The 19,059-nt window shown below is 31.8% G+C and overlaps 3 protein-coding genes and 1 non-coding gene across 6 annotated transcripts; 2 read left to right on the forward strand and 2 right to left on the reverse strand.

Moving 5' to 3' along the window:
- Nucleotides 1-615: 615 nt before the first annotated feature.
- LOC8285469 (glycosyl hydrolase 5 family protein) lies at nt 616-3,316 on the forward strand. Its single transcript, XM_002515009.4, has 4 exons — nt 616-1,077; nt 1,755-2,002; nt 2,077-2,597; nt 2,685-3,316. The coding sequence occupies exons 1-4, from the start codon at nt 658-660 to the stop codon at nt 3,194-3,196; spliced, it is 1,701 nt and encodes a 566-aa protein (XP_002515055.1). The 5' UTR covers nt 616-657; the 3' UTR covers nt 3,197-3,316.
- Nucleotides 3,317-3,376: 60 nt separating this feature from the next.
- Nucleotides 3,377-5,220, reverse strand: LOC8285468. 3 transcript variants are annotated; one of them, XR_001534949.3, is made up of 4 exons: nt 4,937-5,220; nt 3,977-4,752; nt 3,619-3,724; nt 3,377-3,517 (listed from the first exon to the last, which is right to left on the reverse strand). It is a non-coding gene; the product is annotated as an uncharacterized LOC8285468 (transcript). The 3 variants fall into 3 exon arrangements; XR_007216822.1 differs by having other exon boundaries at nt 3,506-3,717; XR_007216821.1 differs by having other exon boundaries at nt 3,506-3,724.
- Nucleotides 5,221-5,881: 661 nt separating this feature from the next.
- Nucleotides 5,882-7,625, reverse strand: LOC8285467 (cytochrome P450 86B1). Its single transcript, XM_002515007.3, has one exon. The coding sequence runs from the start codon at nt 7,604-7,606 to the stop codon at nt 6,008-6,010; it is 1,599 nt and encodes a 532-aa protein (XP_002515053.3). The 5' UTR covers nt 7,607-7,625; the 3' UTR covers nt 5,882-6,007.
- A 4,558-nt stretch (nt 7,626-12,183) lies between these two features.
- Nucleotides 12,184-16,521, forward strand: LOC8285466 (protein SIEVE ELEMENT OCCLUSION C). The gene is made up of 7 exons (XM_025156606.2): nt 12,184-13,048; nt 13,324-13,431; nt 13,519-13,961; nt 14,106-14,218; nt 14,319-14,446; nt 15,195-15,683; nt 15,802-16,521. Exons 1-7 carry the CDS (start codon nt 12,875-12,877, stop codon nt 16,399-16,401), a joined length of 2,055 nt encoding a protein of 684 aa, XP_025012374.1. The 5' UTR covers nt 12,184-12,874; the 3' UTR covers nt 16,402-16,521.
- The last annotated feature ends 2,538 nt before the right edge of the window (nt 16,522-19,059 follow it).

Below are 19,059 nucleotides of genomic sequence, written 5' to 3' on the forward strand. Positions count from 1 at the left end.
AAAAACTTACATATTTAATTAAACAAAATCAGATTCAAGAGTCTAATTGAACAAAATTGCAAAGTTCAAGGACCCAAATATATATTTAGCCACCCATTACTGAAATCAAGAGAAATTCTCAGCGCGTAATATAAGAATCATGGGCGAGTAACCAATTCTAGTAAAGCCTATTTGGTTACTTGACGCCACTTCTTGCTAATAAACTCAAGACAAATGGATGGCCAGCTCAATTGAGTAAAAGCCAAAACAAAAAATAAAAATAAAAATAAAAAATTAATTTCACACTAATTGCTTTCAGTCCTATAGGAACCAACTAGGCACGTTTGCTCTGATGAGTTTTGGCATAGTCTTGTCTTGAAACTAGTTTACCTTCCACCAAAACAAGAACTAGTTTAATTTATTCCAATTTAAGTAATGATTTAATTGAAATTTTTATTTTCAAAAAATCAAGTAATTTCAAATTTGATTATATTTATAATAAATTTTTAAAAAATAATTATTCATGTTATACAGTTGACGTTCTCTTAATTAGAAAGGAAAAAAGTGATTGATGCAAATTACTTTAAAGTACATAATGGGACCCAATATTTGCCTGGCAATTGGCAAATAAAAGCAGAGTCTGAGTTCTACAAAGAGAGTCCTAAAAATAAACCCAACATGGGAAAGTTCTTATCTTTCTCTTCCCTCTCAGTTCTCATCACCTTCTTCATTGCCATCTCTGCCATAATTCCACAAAGCCAAGTCACAGCACTTCCTCTCTCCACAAACTCAAGGTGGATAGTAGATGAGAATGGGCAAAGAGTAAAATTAGCATGTGTGAACTGGGTCTCACATCTAGAAGCAGTGGTAGCAGAAGGACTAAGCAAGCAACCAATGGACATGATTGCCAAGAAAATTGTTTCAATGGGATTCAACTGTGTTAGACTTACTTGGCCACTTTACTTGGTTACTAATGATACTTTGGCTTCTCTCAGTGTAAGACAGTCATTTCAAGGCCTTGGTTTGCTTGAATCTATTTCTGGTATTCAGGCTAACAATCCTTCCATCATTGATCTTCCTCTCATCAAGGCTTATCAGGTAATTAATTAGTTTTATTAGTGGTTAATGATGTTGTTGATTAGTTGGCACTTGGCAATACCTAACTAGATACCCTACAGACATTTGAAAAGACAAGATAACCTGAAATTTATATATTTAGTTTTATTAGCCAATTAAGGCATTGTCTATAAGATATAGTCAGACTTTTATCTTGTTGTTATTGTTATTATTTATTAATGGAATGTCCTCTTTTTATTTATATATAAAAGAAAGGAATGGTATTAAATTAATCATTTTATTTAATGTGACACTATAAATATTAAATTAAAAGGATGCAAATCTAAGAAGTTCCATGAAAAATTATTTGTTTCTATAAATATTGATCATGAACCCATAATTTGTGATTCATGCAATAAGAATGCTAAAATTGTAGTTTCTTAATTGTAACCAAATAAGAATTGTATTAATTTTTCTCCTTTAAAAAAAAAAAAAGAAGAATTGTATTAATTTTTTAATGGAGGAAGCCTTGGACAATTGAGATAAGAACAAAGTCAGATTGATGGTGATGTCAAAGATAAAGTCTACTCTCATCACATATTGCTTTCTTCTCATATACATTGCCCATGTCATGATATTATCTACTATTTTCACCATCGTTATTTTAAGCAAGATTATTTTACAATTATTACAACATGTAGAAGAAATGATTATTATAGGCAGTGGTGTCTAGCCTTGGGGACAACAATGTGATGGTGATATTAGACAATCATATAAGCAAGCCTGGTTGGTGTTGCAGTAACTTTGACGGCAATGGTTTCTTTGGTGATACTTATTTTAATCCAGATCTATGGATCAAGGGCTTAACCCAGATGGCCACCTTGTTTAATGGTGTGACTAATGTAATTGGTATGAGCCTGAGGAATGAGCTTCGCGGCCAGAAACAGAACGTAAACGATTGGTACAGGTAATTAACAAATCCTATACATCTTGAATATAATCTGGTTTATAATGTCTTAATGTGGGACTGACATGGGACAGGTACATGGAAAAAGGAGCAGAAGCAGTGCATTCAGCAAACCCGGATGTTCTTGTTATTCTATCTGGTCTGAATTATGACAAAGACTTCTCATTCCTGCGCAATCGTCCGGTGAACCTCTCGTTCACAGGAAAAGTAGTTTTTGAGGTACATTGGTACGGGTTTTCAGACGGGCAGGCATGGAGAAGTGGAAACCCTAACCAAGTGTGTGGAAGAGTGGTTGACAATTTGATGAGAATTTCAGGATTTTTGCTAGAGCAAGGATGGCCAATGTTTGTGAGCGAGTTTGGAGTTGACCAAAGAGGTACAAATGTGAATGATAATAGGTACCTGGGTTGCTTCATTGGTGTAGCAGCTGAACTTGACTGGGACTGGGCCTTGTGGACACTGGTTGGAAGTTATTATTTGAGGCAAGGGGTGATAGGGTTAAATGAGTATTATGGGGTGCTGAATTGGAATTGGTGTGATGTCAGGAATTCAAGCTTCTTGCAGCAAATATCTGCCCTTCAATCCCCTTTTCAAGGTAAGGTTAAAACATAGCAAAACATGTCTCGACTTTCCTACATCCATGCACATAACAAGTCTAAGATTATATATATCCAAAATGCAGGGCCAGGTCTTTCAGAAACTAACCCACATAAAGTGATTTTCCACCCATCAACTGGTCTTTGCGTTCAGAGAAAATCAATGCTGGAGCCACTGAGGTTGGGCTCTTGCACCGATTCTGAAGCTTGGAGATACACATCTGAGAACACGTTAACTCTCAGGGGGACATATTTCTGCTTACAAGCGGATGAATTGGGCAAGCCAGCAAAGCTTGGCATAATTTGTACAGACTCTACTTCAAAATGGGATGTTATTTCAGATTCTAAAATGCACCTTTCATCGAAGATCACCAATGGCACAGCCGTCTGCCTTGACGTAGACTCCAACAACACCATTGTTATAAGTACTTGCAAATGTTTGAGTAGAGATAACACGTGTGACCCAGAAAGCCAGTGGTTCAAATTAGTGAACAGCACAAGAAGTTCAGCCACAGCAAAGCCCTCCCTTCGAATCAATTCGATCTTGTTGGACTTGCCAGCAAAGGAATTCTTTTGGAAGTTTTTGGGGTTAGCATAATCGGAGAGGCCAATGAAGCAACTTGACATGGAAGTAAACATTTGTTTGAAGAGTGCAAATTCTCTTCAATAATTACATTTATATTTAACCCAACATAAAAATTACAGAGGTTGAAGTTTATGCGTCTCCAAATAAACATTTTAACGGTTAAAGCTCAATATTCTAACATGAAGAAGGTGAGGGAGAGCTATTTCTGTTACAAATAATAATACACTCAAACAAGATAGTCTTATCATGCAGAAGAGCTGGAGATGTATCCTGTAGAACTGATATGTGTGAGGATTAGGCAACTGGTGGTTTCTCTGGTGCTTTTTTGTGTCCCTACAAGCAGAATAAAAGAAGAAAACACAAGCCAAATGAAAGAGAAAAATATATGAACAGAATAAAGAACTCTCATGAGAGATGAGGATGAAAGAACTAACTTTAGTTATTACACAAACATCTATCTTACTCCCACTTCCCAAGTCATTGAATATGCCAGACCGAATAGCCATACAGACCAAATTCATACCTTCTTCTTTCTGTAGACTAAAAGATTAAGTTCAATTTCTATGAGATTACACCAATTCATCATACGCAAGAACAATTGCACGTCTTAATTTTAAGAACCACAACTAGTTCATTTATCAAATCACAACCTACCACAAAAATAGACCTAGACGTTCCAAAAATCAATTAAGAATAATGATGATTGTATAACAAGGTTTTTCCAAACAAAAAAGAAAGAAAGAAAAGGAAAGTTTTGATAGGTTAACGAATTTTGCATAGTAACTACTTAACAGTCAATCCTTCATGGTATTCAGCCTCGAAAACAAGCATTGCAGCTAAGGAACCAGAGCCCATTGTAACAAATGGCAAGGTTTCTGTAGATCCATGAGGATAATTCTGCGAAAAAACAATAAAAGTAGTTCTATATACAACAAGAAAGTATTTGCACATATCTGATGCTCATATGTAGAACCCAAGTCACAGTACGAAAATGGGATCCAGTGACATCAAGATTGTGAAACCGAGGATGATATCCATGTAGCTACAGCTGGGACCTGACCATCTCTGGAGACAAACAATGCGAAACCGAGTGAGCGGACAGTGATAAAATCTATTAGGCATTCAGAGAGAAAGAGATGTGGCAGTAGTGCAAACATAAAAGCACACGTCAGCAGCAGTTCCTGCCTCCATGGCAGTAAATGTTGGGTGCCATAAAATGTATTTTCTCACAATTCTTATCAGAGTACTATTGATCCTGTCGTGGATCTCGTATCTGCTCCAAGAATAATTCCATCCTGAGGGCGGAACAAGATGGCTAAACGAGAAGTAAACCAAAATTGATATCACCAGAAAACATAAGTACAAAATTTTCACTAGAAATAAACATTAAACTTGAAAAAACTTTCTACTAAACACCGTATATTTAGATATTGATTCCATTGTCTGGATAAAGTAGTTATTAAACAATGGCTTATGGTGATTCCGGTAACTTCATTAGGCCAACAATGGTGGTTCCAGTCTCTCGACACGACGGAGTTTTGGTTCCTTTCTCTGAGAGCATTCCATTCCTTTTCACGCAAATCAAAATTGAATTAGTATTATCAGAATTTTTAGCAAAACCTGACAAACAATAGCAATTAAAAATTCGTATTACTATTATTATTAATATTTTCTAAGCTTTGAAAGCAATGAAACAGAAAATATAATTTGAAAAAAGAATTATAAAATGTAATGGAACTTGCAATTTAAAACCTTGAATAATGGCTTCTTGGAAGATCCGTCAGCTAAGACGACGAAATTGCTCACTATTTGAAGGCTTTTTCAGCAACAAAAAAAGAACTCACTGCAAAAGGAAGGTGGGACCTTTTAGTTTTTATTTTAATTTTTTCTCTCATGTTTTGATTTGGTAAAATCTTAAATTGTAACTATTACCCTCAATTGCAACAGCTTCTTGTAATTCAGCGTTTCAAATAATCAAATCCTTTACTTGAAACCTTTAATTCTTTTCCTTTCATACTCTTTTCTTTTTCAAGATAAAACTGTTAAGGCCTATGTTGGAAACAATGAATTCTTTAAATGGAAGTTTTCTATTTTATAATACACATTTTTCATATGTTAAAAAGATAGTGCTAATATGAGATACTCTGCTATTAAACGTGCAGTCCCTTCCTTCTTTTTTTATATAATTAAATTGAAGGGTTTATGTTTATGGAACTACATCTTTACATGCTACAATTAGATATTGAACTACATTTTTGATAGAACGACAGTCACATAATTTGACATGTCATTGCATCGGATTTTTCAGCTTGCTTAGAAAAATGAAGCTTACAACTAGAGCAAGTGCTCGCTAGGCTAATTTTAATTTTTCTTTTCTTTTCAAATCCTTTAATTGAAAGCCAATTTACATATATTTTCCAACAGGTAACACCTGCATTGTGTTAATGGAGGAAAGCCATCCTGATTGAGGAGAAATACTCCTAGCTTTCAGAAACAAGAAATTAAAGCTGCATAACTGCTGTGCCGAGAACAAATTCCGCAAATAGAAACATGATATCTCGATAACCAATCAAACACTCAGGACAGAAGACACTGGCAAGCAATAATATCTCAACAATCAATCAGTAAACTGAAGTCCAGGAACAATTACAAGATCATATCTACAACAGCAGCAATACGAAAATACCACCCAAGCAAACAAGAAATTATTACATGCTCCCAATTCATCACGGAAAAGGCTCATACGAATAACAACTGCGACTCGCTCGCTAGGCCTAATTAAACCACTATTATTCGATACACTAATTACAGCAATACTGCGCACTAGAATTTATATGGCAGTCTAGGCTTAAGAGTCACCATCAACCCGTTCTTCATGTATAGTGTGGTTGTCATTTTTGGAACAACATTATGACCTTCAACTACCTTAACACAGTACCTTAGCAAGATTGAAGCAGCCACCATCTTCATCTGCAAGTACGCAAATTTCTTCCCCAAGCATGACCTCGGACCGGCATTAAACACCGCGTATTTGAACTGATTCGCACTCGCAAATTTCTCATCCTTATTGATCCATCTCTCTGGCTTGAATTCCAAGCAATCTTTCCCCCATACGGACTCCATTCTAGCCATTGAGAAGATGCAATAGAGAACTCGAGCACCCTTCTTAACTACAGAACCATCAGGCAGCACATCATCTTCTATCACTTCTTTGATTTCAGTTGGCACCGATGGGTAAAGCCTCATGGATTCAGACAACGCAGCTTGGAGATAAACCATATTATTTAATTCTTCTATGGCGAAAAGAATGTCATTATCATTTCCATTTTCGCAATTGCGATTGCGATGACTCAATATCTCATTGATCTCTCTCAGAATTTTGCTTTCCACGTCTGGGTTGCTGTGTACTAACCAAAAAAACCATGCCAATGCTACAGAAGTTGTGTCTCTTCCTGCAAGAATGAAACTTACACAGAAATCCCTGAAATACTTATCTGGGAATTGTTGTTGGTTCTTTCCATCTTCAGTGGGTACAATGTCCATGAGCCTAGATAAAAGATCAGATTGGTCATTTAAGCTACCAAGCTTAATTAGCTCGTTCCTTCTTTTCCGTACCGTCTCATCAGCAAATTCATGGACAAATTCAATTGCTGTCCGAAGCCTTTTCTCATATCCTATTCCAAAGAGCTTCATGGTTTTCCACACGAAAAGTGGCACCAAGAATCTGTTCAAAGTGAGCTCTGTAGCTTCTTCAAAAGCTTTTGCAAAGGGAACTTCAGGTAAATCCAGGTTTAAATACCCTGGATCGACCCCAAAAGCTGCAGTACAAATATTATCAAACGTGAAACGAAGCAGCATTTCTTGCAAATCAAAACTATCTTCTGACCTTACAAGCTTTTCAGTTAGTTTCAACAGCTTCAGGTGCACAAGATCTTGCATTGTTCGAAGTGAATGATCGATGAACCTGCTAGAATGCATCTCCATTTTCGCTGTTCTCCTTTGTTCCTTCCATAATTCATAATCAGCATTGAAAATACCGTCTCCAAGCAAATCCTGAAATCTCTCCCTATAGTATTTTCCTTTGGGGAAGTTCGTGAAATTTGTCCTGAGTATATACTCAATGTTGACAGGGTCAGCCGTCATGACTCCATGAGCTCCTCCCATCCATACACCCCTGTAACGGAAAGTCCCGCCGGCTCTGATCAAAGCTCTGGTGCCAAAATTTAGCGTATCGTTGATATGGAGAAGCATAGTTGGCATGATCCCTAAAACAGGCCATAGCATTGGGCCATTATTGGTGAGTTTTTCTCGTATACAACTGAAAACAAACAACCCTAAGAATGCAAAAGCTAAATCCCAAAAACATAAGTGAGCAAACACAGATTCCATTGAAGAGAAAACACTGTTTCTTGTCATGGTCATTTCTATTTCGTTGTAACAGTATATATATTTTGAATGGGTAGAAGAAAGAGGACTTGACTATTTTATATGCATCAGTTGTTGCTAGCCATTGAATTGCTTAAAGAGCCCAATTATAGCTGCAAACATCTTTGACAATCCATGAAAGCTTCAGGTAACTATGATTAGCCTAAACTCGTATTAATGAAGCAGATTTAAGAGCCAGGCAGATAGGAAAGAGATCTCTATCAATTCTTTTATGCCAAATACATATTTATGCCCCGAACTTATATGTATAGTTAGTTTAACATGCTTTAATTTTTTATTTAATTTAACATATATCTGAATTTTATTTCTTTTAATATTTAAATATTTTTAACTTTCAATTTAATCTAATATACACTTCAAGAAAATTTTACATTCTGTTTGGTTGAAATCTATAAAATTTATAGAATTTATTTGTAAATCTAAAATTTATATGCTTTGAATGAAGTGAAAGTTAATTTAGAATTGTACATATTTAAATTTGAATAAAATTTGTTATAATTAAATTAATTCTATCAAAATATGTTGAATTTGCAAATGAACTCTATATTAGTTTGTCACTGAATTCTACAACACTAAAATATTTTCTTTTAACTTTATCATTTTTATTTTATTTTCCCTCTCATCTATTTCTACTAAATGAAATAAATTTTTTAATGGTTTTCAACCAAACATAGCATTAATAATATTTAAGTGCTTTTGTACAATACATTTGGATGTATTGAATGAAGACACATTTTAAAAAGTGTTAAAATATTATAAAAAAAAAGTTCATGTGTCTATTAAATTATATTAAAAATTAAAATATTAAACTGACTAAATAATCAAAAATTCAAAAATATAAATATGCATTTAATTTCACCACTCTCTCTTAATCTTTCTCTAATTATTTCGAGAGTTATCTTCAGATTTTATCAACATTTATTCAATAATTAAAAAAAAAAAAACCAACATAGTAAATTTGGTATGTTCACCGACATTACACAATTATAAAAGGAGCTTAGTTCCTTAAACATGTTTTGATAGTGCATGAAAATCAAATGTGAGTGTGTCCCATAAAAGAAATAAATTAAATATACTGGGTGTGTGCATGTGAGCAAATAAAGAGTGGCTCGAAAATTGATAGGTACATATCAATTGTACTAAAGTTTTATTTGATACTAAATAAGTTTTTTTGTGCAATCAAGTCCAACATATTTATTCTACAAGTTGTACCAGGAACTGGGTACCAAGTATTTTAAGAGCAAGTGATTAGGAATTTATGAACTAGACACATAAATAGTCAATAATAAATCACCAACAAAACCCAAGTCACCTATGAAGGCTAATTCTCTATGAGAGTGCAACAAATATCATAAAAAATATGACCATAATTCAAAAAATTCTAAGATATTGAAAATGCAATATTATAAGAGGTTCGCTCCTTAAATATGTTCATAGTACGTGAAAATTAAATATGAGTGTGTGCCACAAAAGAGATAAATTAAGTACCGTGTCTTTGTGTATGCGAGCAAGTGAAGAGCGGCCCGAAAATTAGTATGTAAATGTGTAGTATAAATTATTTATTTTTAAATTCTGTTTAATATAAAAGAAGTTTTTGTATGCAATTAAGTCCTCCATATTTATTCTATAATTTCTTATGTCATACTGAGATTACAAAGAATGGCTATCTATGTCTTCTTGTAGATGAGTGCGAGAAGAATCTTACAAGAAAATAAATTGAAAAAAAAAATCTTAACATATCTATAAGAATTTATTTTTAATTAGTCATTTATTGTGTGTTGCAAAACTGAAATTTATAGATATAATTTAATAAATATTTTATATTTAATATTAATATATAATATTTTAAAAATAATAACAAATTCACTATTTTAAAATATTTTTAATTTTTTCAAATTTTATAATGTAATAATATAAAGTTATTTTAAAATATATATTAATTAATTATAAAATTATATAAATTAATACTATCAATATAATTATATTACTATTTTTTAAAATTAGAAATTATTATACAATTAAAAATTAATTTATTAATGAATATAATATTTAAAAATTATTATTTTTTATAATTAGAATTATTATTTAATTAAAAACTAATTATTATCTAATTATAAAATTAATTTATTATTAATATATTATTTTTAAAATTAAAATTAGTATTTAATTAGAAATATAATTTATTAATTATTAAATTATATATTGATTACATATTGCTAAAAAACATATATCGAAAATAAAGTGATCAGTTTGTTAATTATTGAATGGTTAAGTAAAAAGATTAAATACTTAACGTTTCAAAGTTACAATATTTTTTCTTTTTTGGAGAGGACATATTATTGTTAAGGTTAAATGTAACACTATACTGGTGCAAGTGGAATTGAATTAATGGGATTAATTAGCATATATAAATCTTCAAACACATAATACATAATGTATATATAAGAGAGCCGCCTTGAATAATCCGGTGTTTTGTCTTTGTCCTCTGATAAAACAATCCTGGCGCCGGCGCCGGCAAAAGGCAGCACTTAATTATCTGTCCTTTCTGTAAGTTGCAAGAGTCTCTCTTCTCCTCTTGGAATTCACGATTCAAAGAATACTTTGCAAATCCCATGGCTTTCCAGAGGGTTCAACCATCTACAATAACATATCGACAGTGATATTCGATTTAAGAATAATTTTTATATAATAATATAAAAATTATATTTCTAATTTAGACCAATTATAAATTAAATTAAATTTCTTATTTTAATAAAATATTCCTCTATTTATATATATATAATTTAAAAGATATATTATGTTTTATTTTATTTTATTATAGTATTATTTTATTTTTTATCAATTTTGTTTAAATGATATGATAAGAGATTAACATATCAAATTTTTAATTTTTATCATTTTATTTACAATATTAAATATTAAGTTTAAAAAAAATTAATATATTTTAAATATTTAGAACGTAATACAAGTATAGTTATTTTTTAAATTAGCAGTTGGCAAAAGAATCTAAATATCATTATCATGGGATACTATGAAATATTTATTATCGAAGTAATAGTAACAACTAACACAATGTATGGATAATTTATTTTAAATTGGCATGAATCTTCAAACATAGGAAGAATCTTTTTAATAAAGAAATATAATATTAATATTTTAGATTGAAAAAATATATAATAGTAACAATAAATAAAATATGGAATAAATTATTATTTTACTATCATTTCATTGAATATTTAAGAATATAAATCACAGTTCGTGCATAAAAAATATTAGTTATTTACGAAAAGTTGAATAAAACAATTCTATTGCAACAGGGGGAAAAGAGAAAAGAGAAAAGAGAAAAGATAGCTAATTTGTATTGTATAGATTCTTAAAACATGTAAAAGAAAAAGCATTTGACAAAAGGTTCAATCTCAATCTGACAAAATCTTTCTTTAAGCAGCATTATTGTTCGTGGGGATTAAGATGCCTCTAAGATTTTGAAATTAGTATAAACCACAAGTTTGCAGGTTTCTTTTGATCTTTAAGCTGATAATCTAACATATATAAAATTACTTTCTGATTTTATCCTTTGACAATTTTTGATATATAATTCTTTTCACAAACAAAAAATACATATAGTTATAAATCGAAACAAAAAAAAATATATTTCATCATTAAAAAATTTCAATTTACAAGAATCCAACCACACATTTACATCGATTGGCCATCATTATCATGTTATCTGTGATTATATAAGTTTTAAGCTTAAAAACTCATAATTTTAATATTTGATAGTTAAATTTGCAATTTGAAAGCTTTAAACCCATATTATCAAACACAAAAAATATAATAACGATAGGTGATCAGAGTAGAGATGGCTAAATGCTTGTCAATTGAGATTTTTAACTGTGAGATACATTTTCTTATTACAATTTATATAATCACATGTCTCTTTTTATTTAAAAAAATTATATACTTAAAATTCTCAAATGATAAAACTACAATGCACATTTATATACTTACCTCTAACAATAATTAATAATTATGGCCTTAAGAACTAAAGTAAAATAGTGCGTTTACTACAATTAGAAGTCCTACCTCTAATTAATTAAGCACCTCTTTTTGGGAGCTTACTTCATCATTTGTGGATGCAAACTTTAGGGACCAAAAAGAAAAAAGAAAAAGACATGGTACTAATATAAAATTCATTTCTGAGGATAATATATTATATTAGCACATCCAAATACAAAGAATTAAAATTTAGTAAACAAGTATGACTGCATTCAATAAATAGCACAAGCCTAATATGTATCACATTCCTTAGTCTTTAATAATATATAGTTAATTTGCTAAAAGAGAAATAGATAAGTTAATGATAGTTATATGTTAATCAATATGATTATGCCACTTAATAAAAATTGATTCATATTTTTTCATACAATTAATTTTATAAGCAAATGTCATAAAATAATTAAGGATTCTTTCATTGTAATTCTTATTCCATCCTTGAAATATAAGATTGCCAATATTGTCTTGTAGGTTACTTCTCTTCTTTTCTTGTCTTTTTTGTTTTTTTTTTGTTTTTTTGCCCTTCTCATAGGCTCCCACAGAATAAGATGCAAAGAAAATTGAAGAACAACCTCTTTTATCTTTTTCTTTTAAAATTGTTTGTCTGCTTTTGTCTTGCAAAACAAAGACATTATTTAATTCCTCAGTTTCAATTGAATTTATGATGAAATACATGCTGAGTAATACTGATACATATAAACTGTTGAACATCTATTTGATAAAAGTGAAAGTTCTATTGCCAAATTTATGTCTGAAAGCTTTTTTTTGTTAATGATCTATATTGCATAAGTTCCAAAATGTCTTCAGTGCCAATGAACTTATAATCACTGTGAGATTCTTTGAGCACTTTAGTTTCTGTATGTTCTCAATAATTGGTGCAGTTCTAGCCCCTTCCAAGTTACACTGTGGAAGAACTGCTAAAAAGGAAGGAAATGAATTTGATTCTGGAACCCAGTACAAATATCTTTAATCAAGAACCACTTCTTTTAGTGAACTCCAAGCAAAATAAAAATGAATTAAAGAAAAAAGGCCCCCTAATCTCATCCTTCTTTTTGACTAGTGTAAATTGAAAAGACACTGTTACCTTTCCTCAATGCTATGCATAAATAGCTAGCATCAATATGCCAGCAAGCTTAAGGTCATTGTACTCTGTCATCCCATGCCTTGGATTTACAGATCAGTAATCAGGCCATGAACTTCTTTAGGAATGACCCTTTTTCTTTGCACTCCTCATCATCGCCTTCAGAAGAAGATATTCTCATAAAGAAGATCACACTGACGCATGATCCTGATGGCCGTCACCTAGATTCTGAGCAGCTACTGCGTGCAATGCAGAATGTTATGTGTTACACTGCTGCTTCAGAAGTACTAGTAGCTTTCATGCTTCCCTGTATCTTTATGCTGAAGTTAGATATACCTGCGTGCAAATTGTTTATTTTCTTCGAAAGATGGTTTGAATGTTTGATGCAAACCGCATTATTTTTTATTGAAGCTTCTGTGTGGCAGTAGAAGACTAGTTGTGAGAATATATTTTCAATGGGACACTTATCATAACTGGCAATTCTGATTCTTCGATAAACTTGTAGTAGCTTCATTTGAATTTATACTTGAATATGAATGAAATGAGGTTCAACTTTCAGGTTAGCAGCTTCCAAATCGACGGGATTGCAGATAATGATGTAAGCAACATTGAAGTAGTTGGAGCACAAGAATCACTGAGTCAGATCATCAGTAAACTTTCCTGTGAGGTAATTCTTTATTCAACTTCCCTTTCCTGCAAAAATGTAAGAGGCACGATCACTACACCTTTTTCTTTTATTTTTCTGTGACTGCAGATGCTTTGCAAAAGCTCCAGAGAGGTGGATATGCATGCCAGGACTATGATCTTGTTCGATTTGCTTGGAAATTATAGATGGGATGCAAAAGTGGTATTAGTACTTGCAGCATTTGCAACGAGCTATGGTAGATTGTGGTTGATTATGCAACTGTACCCTCATAATCCTCTGGCAGTATCAGTTGCAATGCTTAAACAGTTACCTAATGACTTGAGCATGTTCAAGCCTAGGTTTAAGGCCTTAAGTTTGTTGGTTAAGACAATGGTGGATGTGACAAAGTGCATTATCAAGTTTGAAGGCCTGCCATTTAGACATGTAAAGCTGGATGATGAAGCAATGGCTATTACAAAGTCTTATATATATATATCCTCTTACTGGGTAAAAAGAAGCACCCTGGCATGCTCATTCCAAATCACAGACTTGGACATGAAGCCTGAGCAAGTGCATGTACCTTCCTTCAATAAAAATATAAATATGTACCTTAATTTTTCATTATTTCTGTCAAGATACTAAGTACTAGATACACATCATGGATAGTTTTACATTTCTTATTATAAATATTAACAATTGGTAGATATTCTCTTCAGGAACTCAAGTTCAACAACAATTGCAGCATGGCAGCTCTCAACTCTAGTATATAGGTTGAGCAGCATTTGCAGTCGCCTCAGTCGACAAGTGGATTTGTGTCATCGAAAAATAGGTCACTGTTCTGATTTATCAGAATGGTTCAGAAGCTGTTCTCTGCCTAAATGTGATATAGACTGCAATATCTTAACATCCATCTTCTGCATAACTTGCAGAGACGAAGTTGTATCAGAAGCTGTTAAACCTTTTCCAGGAGGCACATTCTGACAATCAAGAGGTCCTTGGCCTGTTATTGGCTTTAAAAGATGATTTTTCACTTACGAAATCCACTATGCAAGAAAAGGTAATTACTTCTTATTTATAGTATCCTGATGTAGCAATCCCACAACTATAGGTCTAACATACTAATTCCAATCGCCAAAAATGGTTAACCCAACCTAACTAGCAGTTGGATTATAATAAACCTGTTTCTTTTTCTTTTCATCCCAATTTGGGATATTACTATCAATTTCTCTTAACTCTGGCCAAGATCGCACCCCAGGTCTTGAAGTTTTCTGGTGCCTAGAGCAGCTCCACTTCAGCCCACAGGTAGTTCTTCCTCTCGGATCTACCAGCTATGTACAATCCTGATCCAGGGTGGCTTTGATACCAAATTGTGAAGTATGAGCCTGTATGAATTACTGTACTTGGCCCAAAAGTACTGGTGGTAACTCACTTAGGCTCTTAGATACACATCAAAGCCTGTTCACGTTGCCCAGAAAGAATTAGTAGTAACTCATTTAAGCTCTTATATACACATCAAATCTACAATTATTATCCCATACGGGATGCGATGTTATAATGTCACAGGGGTAAAATCTAAGCTTCTGCTACGGGATGGCGTGTTTTTACAATGCCACTGGGGTAAAAACTATGCTTCTGCTTGATTAGGGTGCATTTTGATCTAAATACAACAAGATTAGTATCTTCGAACCAATAGTTAAGCAAATGGAAGAAAGTTTTCTTAAATTTAATATTCTAAGTTCTGCTTTTCCTTCTACCCAACAAAACTATGTATCCGCTGCTTACTATTTCATTTGCATCGGTGACAGATAGGTATGTCTGAACTGAAAGACAAGGTAGTTATACTTTTGGTCTCAAGTCCAGAGCTCCTTCCACTAGAGGAAGTATTCCTGTTGATTCACCAAACATATGATCAGCCTCAACACAAGAAGTTAGAGGATAGTTATGAAATTGTATGGGTTCCGATTTCAATTTCTGGTACGTGGACTGATGCAGAAGCAGAAAGATTCAACATTCTATGTAATTCTTTGCCATGGTATTCAATTTGGCGACCTTGGCTACTTCACTCTGCTGTTGTGAACTATATCAAACAAGAATGGAACTTTAAAGATGACCCACTAATGGTGGTGTTGGATCCGCGAGGGATGGTTACAAATTCAAATGCAATTGATATGGTATCGATTTGGGGTGCCAAAGCATTTCCCTTCTCATCTTCAAGAGAAGAGCAGCTCTGGGAAGAGGAAAGTTGGAGTCTACAGTTTTTGGTCGACGATATTGATCCGCTACTAACTAGATGGGTATGATACTAATTAGACATCTTTATTTGCACTACATAGTTAAGGGATAAATTTGAATCCTTGCTTTAAATTACATAATCACCGGTCTTGTACTCAAATGTATATTCATTGGCATCAGGTAGAAGAAGACAGAAACATTTGCATTTATGGAAGTGACAACCTAGACTGGATCAGAGAATTCAATGCTAAATTTGAAACAATTAGAAGTTCTGACGTTCAGCTTGAGATGGTATATGTTGGCAATAAGAACCTGACAGAACTCGTGAGGCATACTTTAGCTATCATAGAAAAAGAAACGCATAGCAGTTCACTTTCTTTCACAAAACTACAATTCTTTTGGCTTCGGTTGGAGAGTATGAGAAGATCAAAACTCCGAATGGGAGAATCTATCAGCTCTGAACATATTCAGAAAGGAGTTGCAGCACTGCTAGATAGTACAGACGAGGGATGGGCAGTAATAGGGAGAGGGAATACAACAGACATAGTAAAGGTTGAAGGACGAGAAATGATAGAATGCTTGAATAAGTTTTCGGAGTGGGGAGACAATGTGGCAAAGTTAGGATTCTTGGGCGCACTCAGAACTGCCCTTGAACCACCTTCCACACTGGAACCTTGCAATCACATTAAAATTTTACCTTATGCAGAAGGATTGGTGGAAAAAATTGTAGCATGTGACAAGTGTAAGCGTCCAGTGAAGAAGTACATTCTCTACGAATGAAATTTGATCATGTGTTGTGAGCAACTTCAACCAGTTGCCTTCTAATTTGGATGTCATTTTAAGATAATTTACTGACTGCTGAACAATCATAAAACAGGCTAGCTAGTGATTGTTGTGTTCTGTGGCTGTCATTTTTTAACTGTTTTAAATTTCTTTATCACTGTTAGACACCTTGCGAATGTTTAAAAGCAAGCCGAAATTGTCAAATTTAATATTATCCATACAGTCATGAGAAAGAGAAATAAAGGGTAAAAAACCTTGGGGGAGAACAGAGCAAGAAATTCATAGCTTCTCTTGAATTCTGATAAACTCCTGGAAAATTTTAAGCAATCAAGCTTTCAGGAATTCATTACAGATCAACAGAGAACAAAAGCTAAAGAACAGAGTAGACTTTTCTTTTTATTAGCCCGAGATGACTGCACAAAAAACAAGCATAACAGAACAATATCCTTGCATACTAGATAATCTATCGTACGGCAATTGCAGGATGGATTGCATCTGTCATTGAAATACCTCAAACAGATATGATTGCGCATACAAATGGACCCATGAAATTTGGTAGTTCTTGCTTCCTTAATCTCTTGATTCTGAGAAGGATTTAATTCTTGTGTCGGTCGGATGTATTTGAATCATCGCATTGCAATAAGGAACACCAAGCAAGCATATGACATTGTTTAATTTATTTGTTTTTTTAGTCCCACTTGGCCGTAGAAATTCTTATACATCATTATGCTTTTGCTTTTCAGATTACAGACTTTTCTATTTTTTAATCTTGATACTACAACATAGAATTTTTATTAATTAAGTTGGATTAAATACTATTTATTTTCAAGTATCAAATTTGACTAAGATTATTCATAAAATTAGGAAAAAAAATTTATTTTTATCACGAATTAATTATTTTACTTACTTTGACTTTTAACACAATTTAATTCAAACAAAATTTAAATATTTTAAAATTTACTTATATTTAAAACCACATTTTGAAGTCTTATGTAATTTAATTTTAGATGTTAGAATAAAATATATGTTTTTAGTTAAAAATATATTATTTTTATTACACACTATAATTCAACTATACTAAAAAAATGATAATTATATTTTTTTTTATCAATTTAGTCTTTTTATATTGACTTTGAGTGGAAGAAACAAATAAGGCCGTAGATGAACCAAACCTCTCGTGAGCTATTCGGAGCTTGACTTAGTAAAAATTCATCCGAACTCGTTAATAGAGATTTGTATTAATAAACCAAGCTCAAATTTGTCAATACTCGGCTCGTTAACTCACGAACTAGCTCGTTTATAGACTTATGTGCCTATTTGTGAGTTAACTCATTAATGTATTTGTGTTTAAGCTCATAAAATATGTATAATATTTTTTATTTTAATATCTTATTTTACATATATATAAATATTTATTAATTTCTATAAACTAATGTATAAAAATATTTTTATTTTTATTATATAGTATAATTAATTTCTATTAAAAATTTAATATTTAAAATCGATCGATTCAACGTGATGAAATAAATTATATTATTAAATAAATTAATAAAGTTAAAAAAAATTAAGTTAAATTTTAAATAAATTTTAACGAGTCAAGTTCGAAATAAGTTCGATTCGAGTTCATACAATATAGTAACAAACCAAATTCAAACTTATTAAATTTCGGCCATGCTCGGTTCTTTACCGTTCTAGAAACAACGGTTGATTTTATCAAAATACAAAAGAATTTAATTGTAATAAATCAAATGTAGGAGCAACTTGTATATGGCACTAAAAAGCAGAGCTAAATAATATTTAAACTAGCTTATTTAACAATTCTTTAATAAAAATAACTATTTTATTATAAAATTATAAAATAAATAGTAAAAAGTATAATTTCTTAATAAAAGTGTCATATAAAAAAATATAGGAGGGGTATAGGAATTATTTATGGTTGTGTCATATGCTAAAATCTGGTGAGCAGCAGGATTGAATCTTTTGTTCTTTGTTTGTTTGCTTTAGTTGTGGGGATGATTTGTTATCTTGTTACTAGACCTGTTTACGGGTTCAATACCCGCCCAGCCCCCTCAAAAGGATTTTAGATTTGAATATATGCATATTTTTTTAAAAAAATATTGTTTTTTCTGAGATTTATCCGATAAATTTAATCCGTTCCGAGAGATTATATATAAAATTTTATATAATTTTAATTAAAAATTAAATTGGACTCAAATTTAAATCTAACCAAACTTAGTCATACTCGACCAATAAGTTAAACTGTTCTACTTATTAAAAAAAAAAAAACGAGAAATTCTCCTCATACTTTTAATTTAGAAAATTTTTAAGAAATATTTTAAAATCAATGAAAATATCGTTTTTACTATATAATTTTTTTTTTTTAAAATATTCTTTTAATTTTATTTTAAATTATGGAGTGATTGTTTTTTAATTGTTTTTCGATAGTCTTGTAATTGTCTTTTAGTTGTTTTACCCAAAAATAACCAAAATTGTAACTTTAAAAAATTTTAAAAATTATATTTTTGATATTTTAACATAGTAAAAATAAAAAGAAAATTTAAAAATTCTTATATTTTTATTATTTTTCCTTTAATTTAGTCATAATTACTAATCGTAACTGATACATTCCATCCTACAAAGTAAGGAAGCAAGCTA

The sequence above is a fragment of the Ricinus communis genome, chromosome 7 (assembly GCF_019578655.1).
Source record: "Ricinus communis isolate WT05 ecotype wild-type chromosome 7, ASM1957865v1, whole genome shotgun sequence".
In the NCBI taxonomy this organism is placed as follows: domain Eukaryota; kingdom Viridiplantae; phylum Streptophyta; class Magnoliopsida; order Malpighiales; family Euphorbiaceae; genus Ricinus; species Ricinus communis.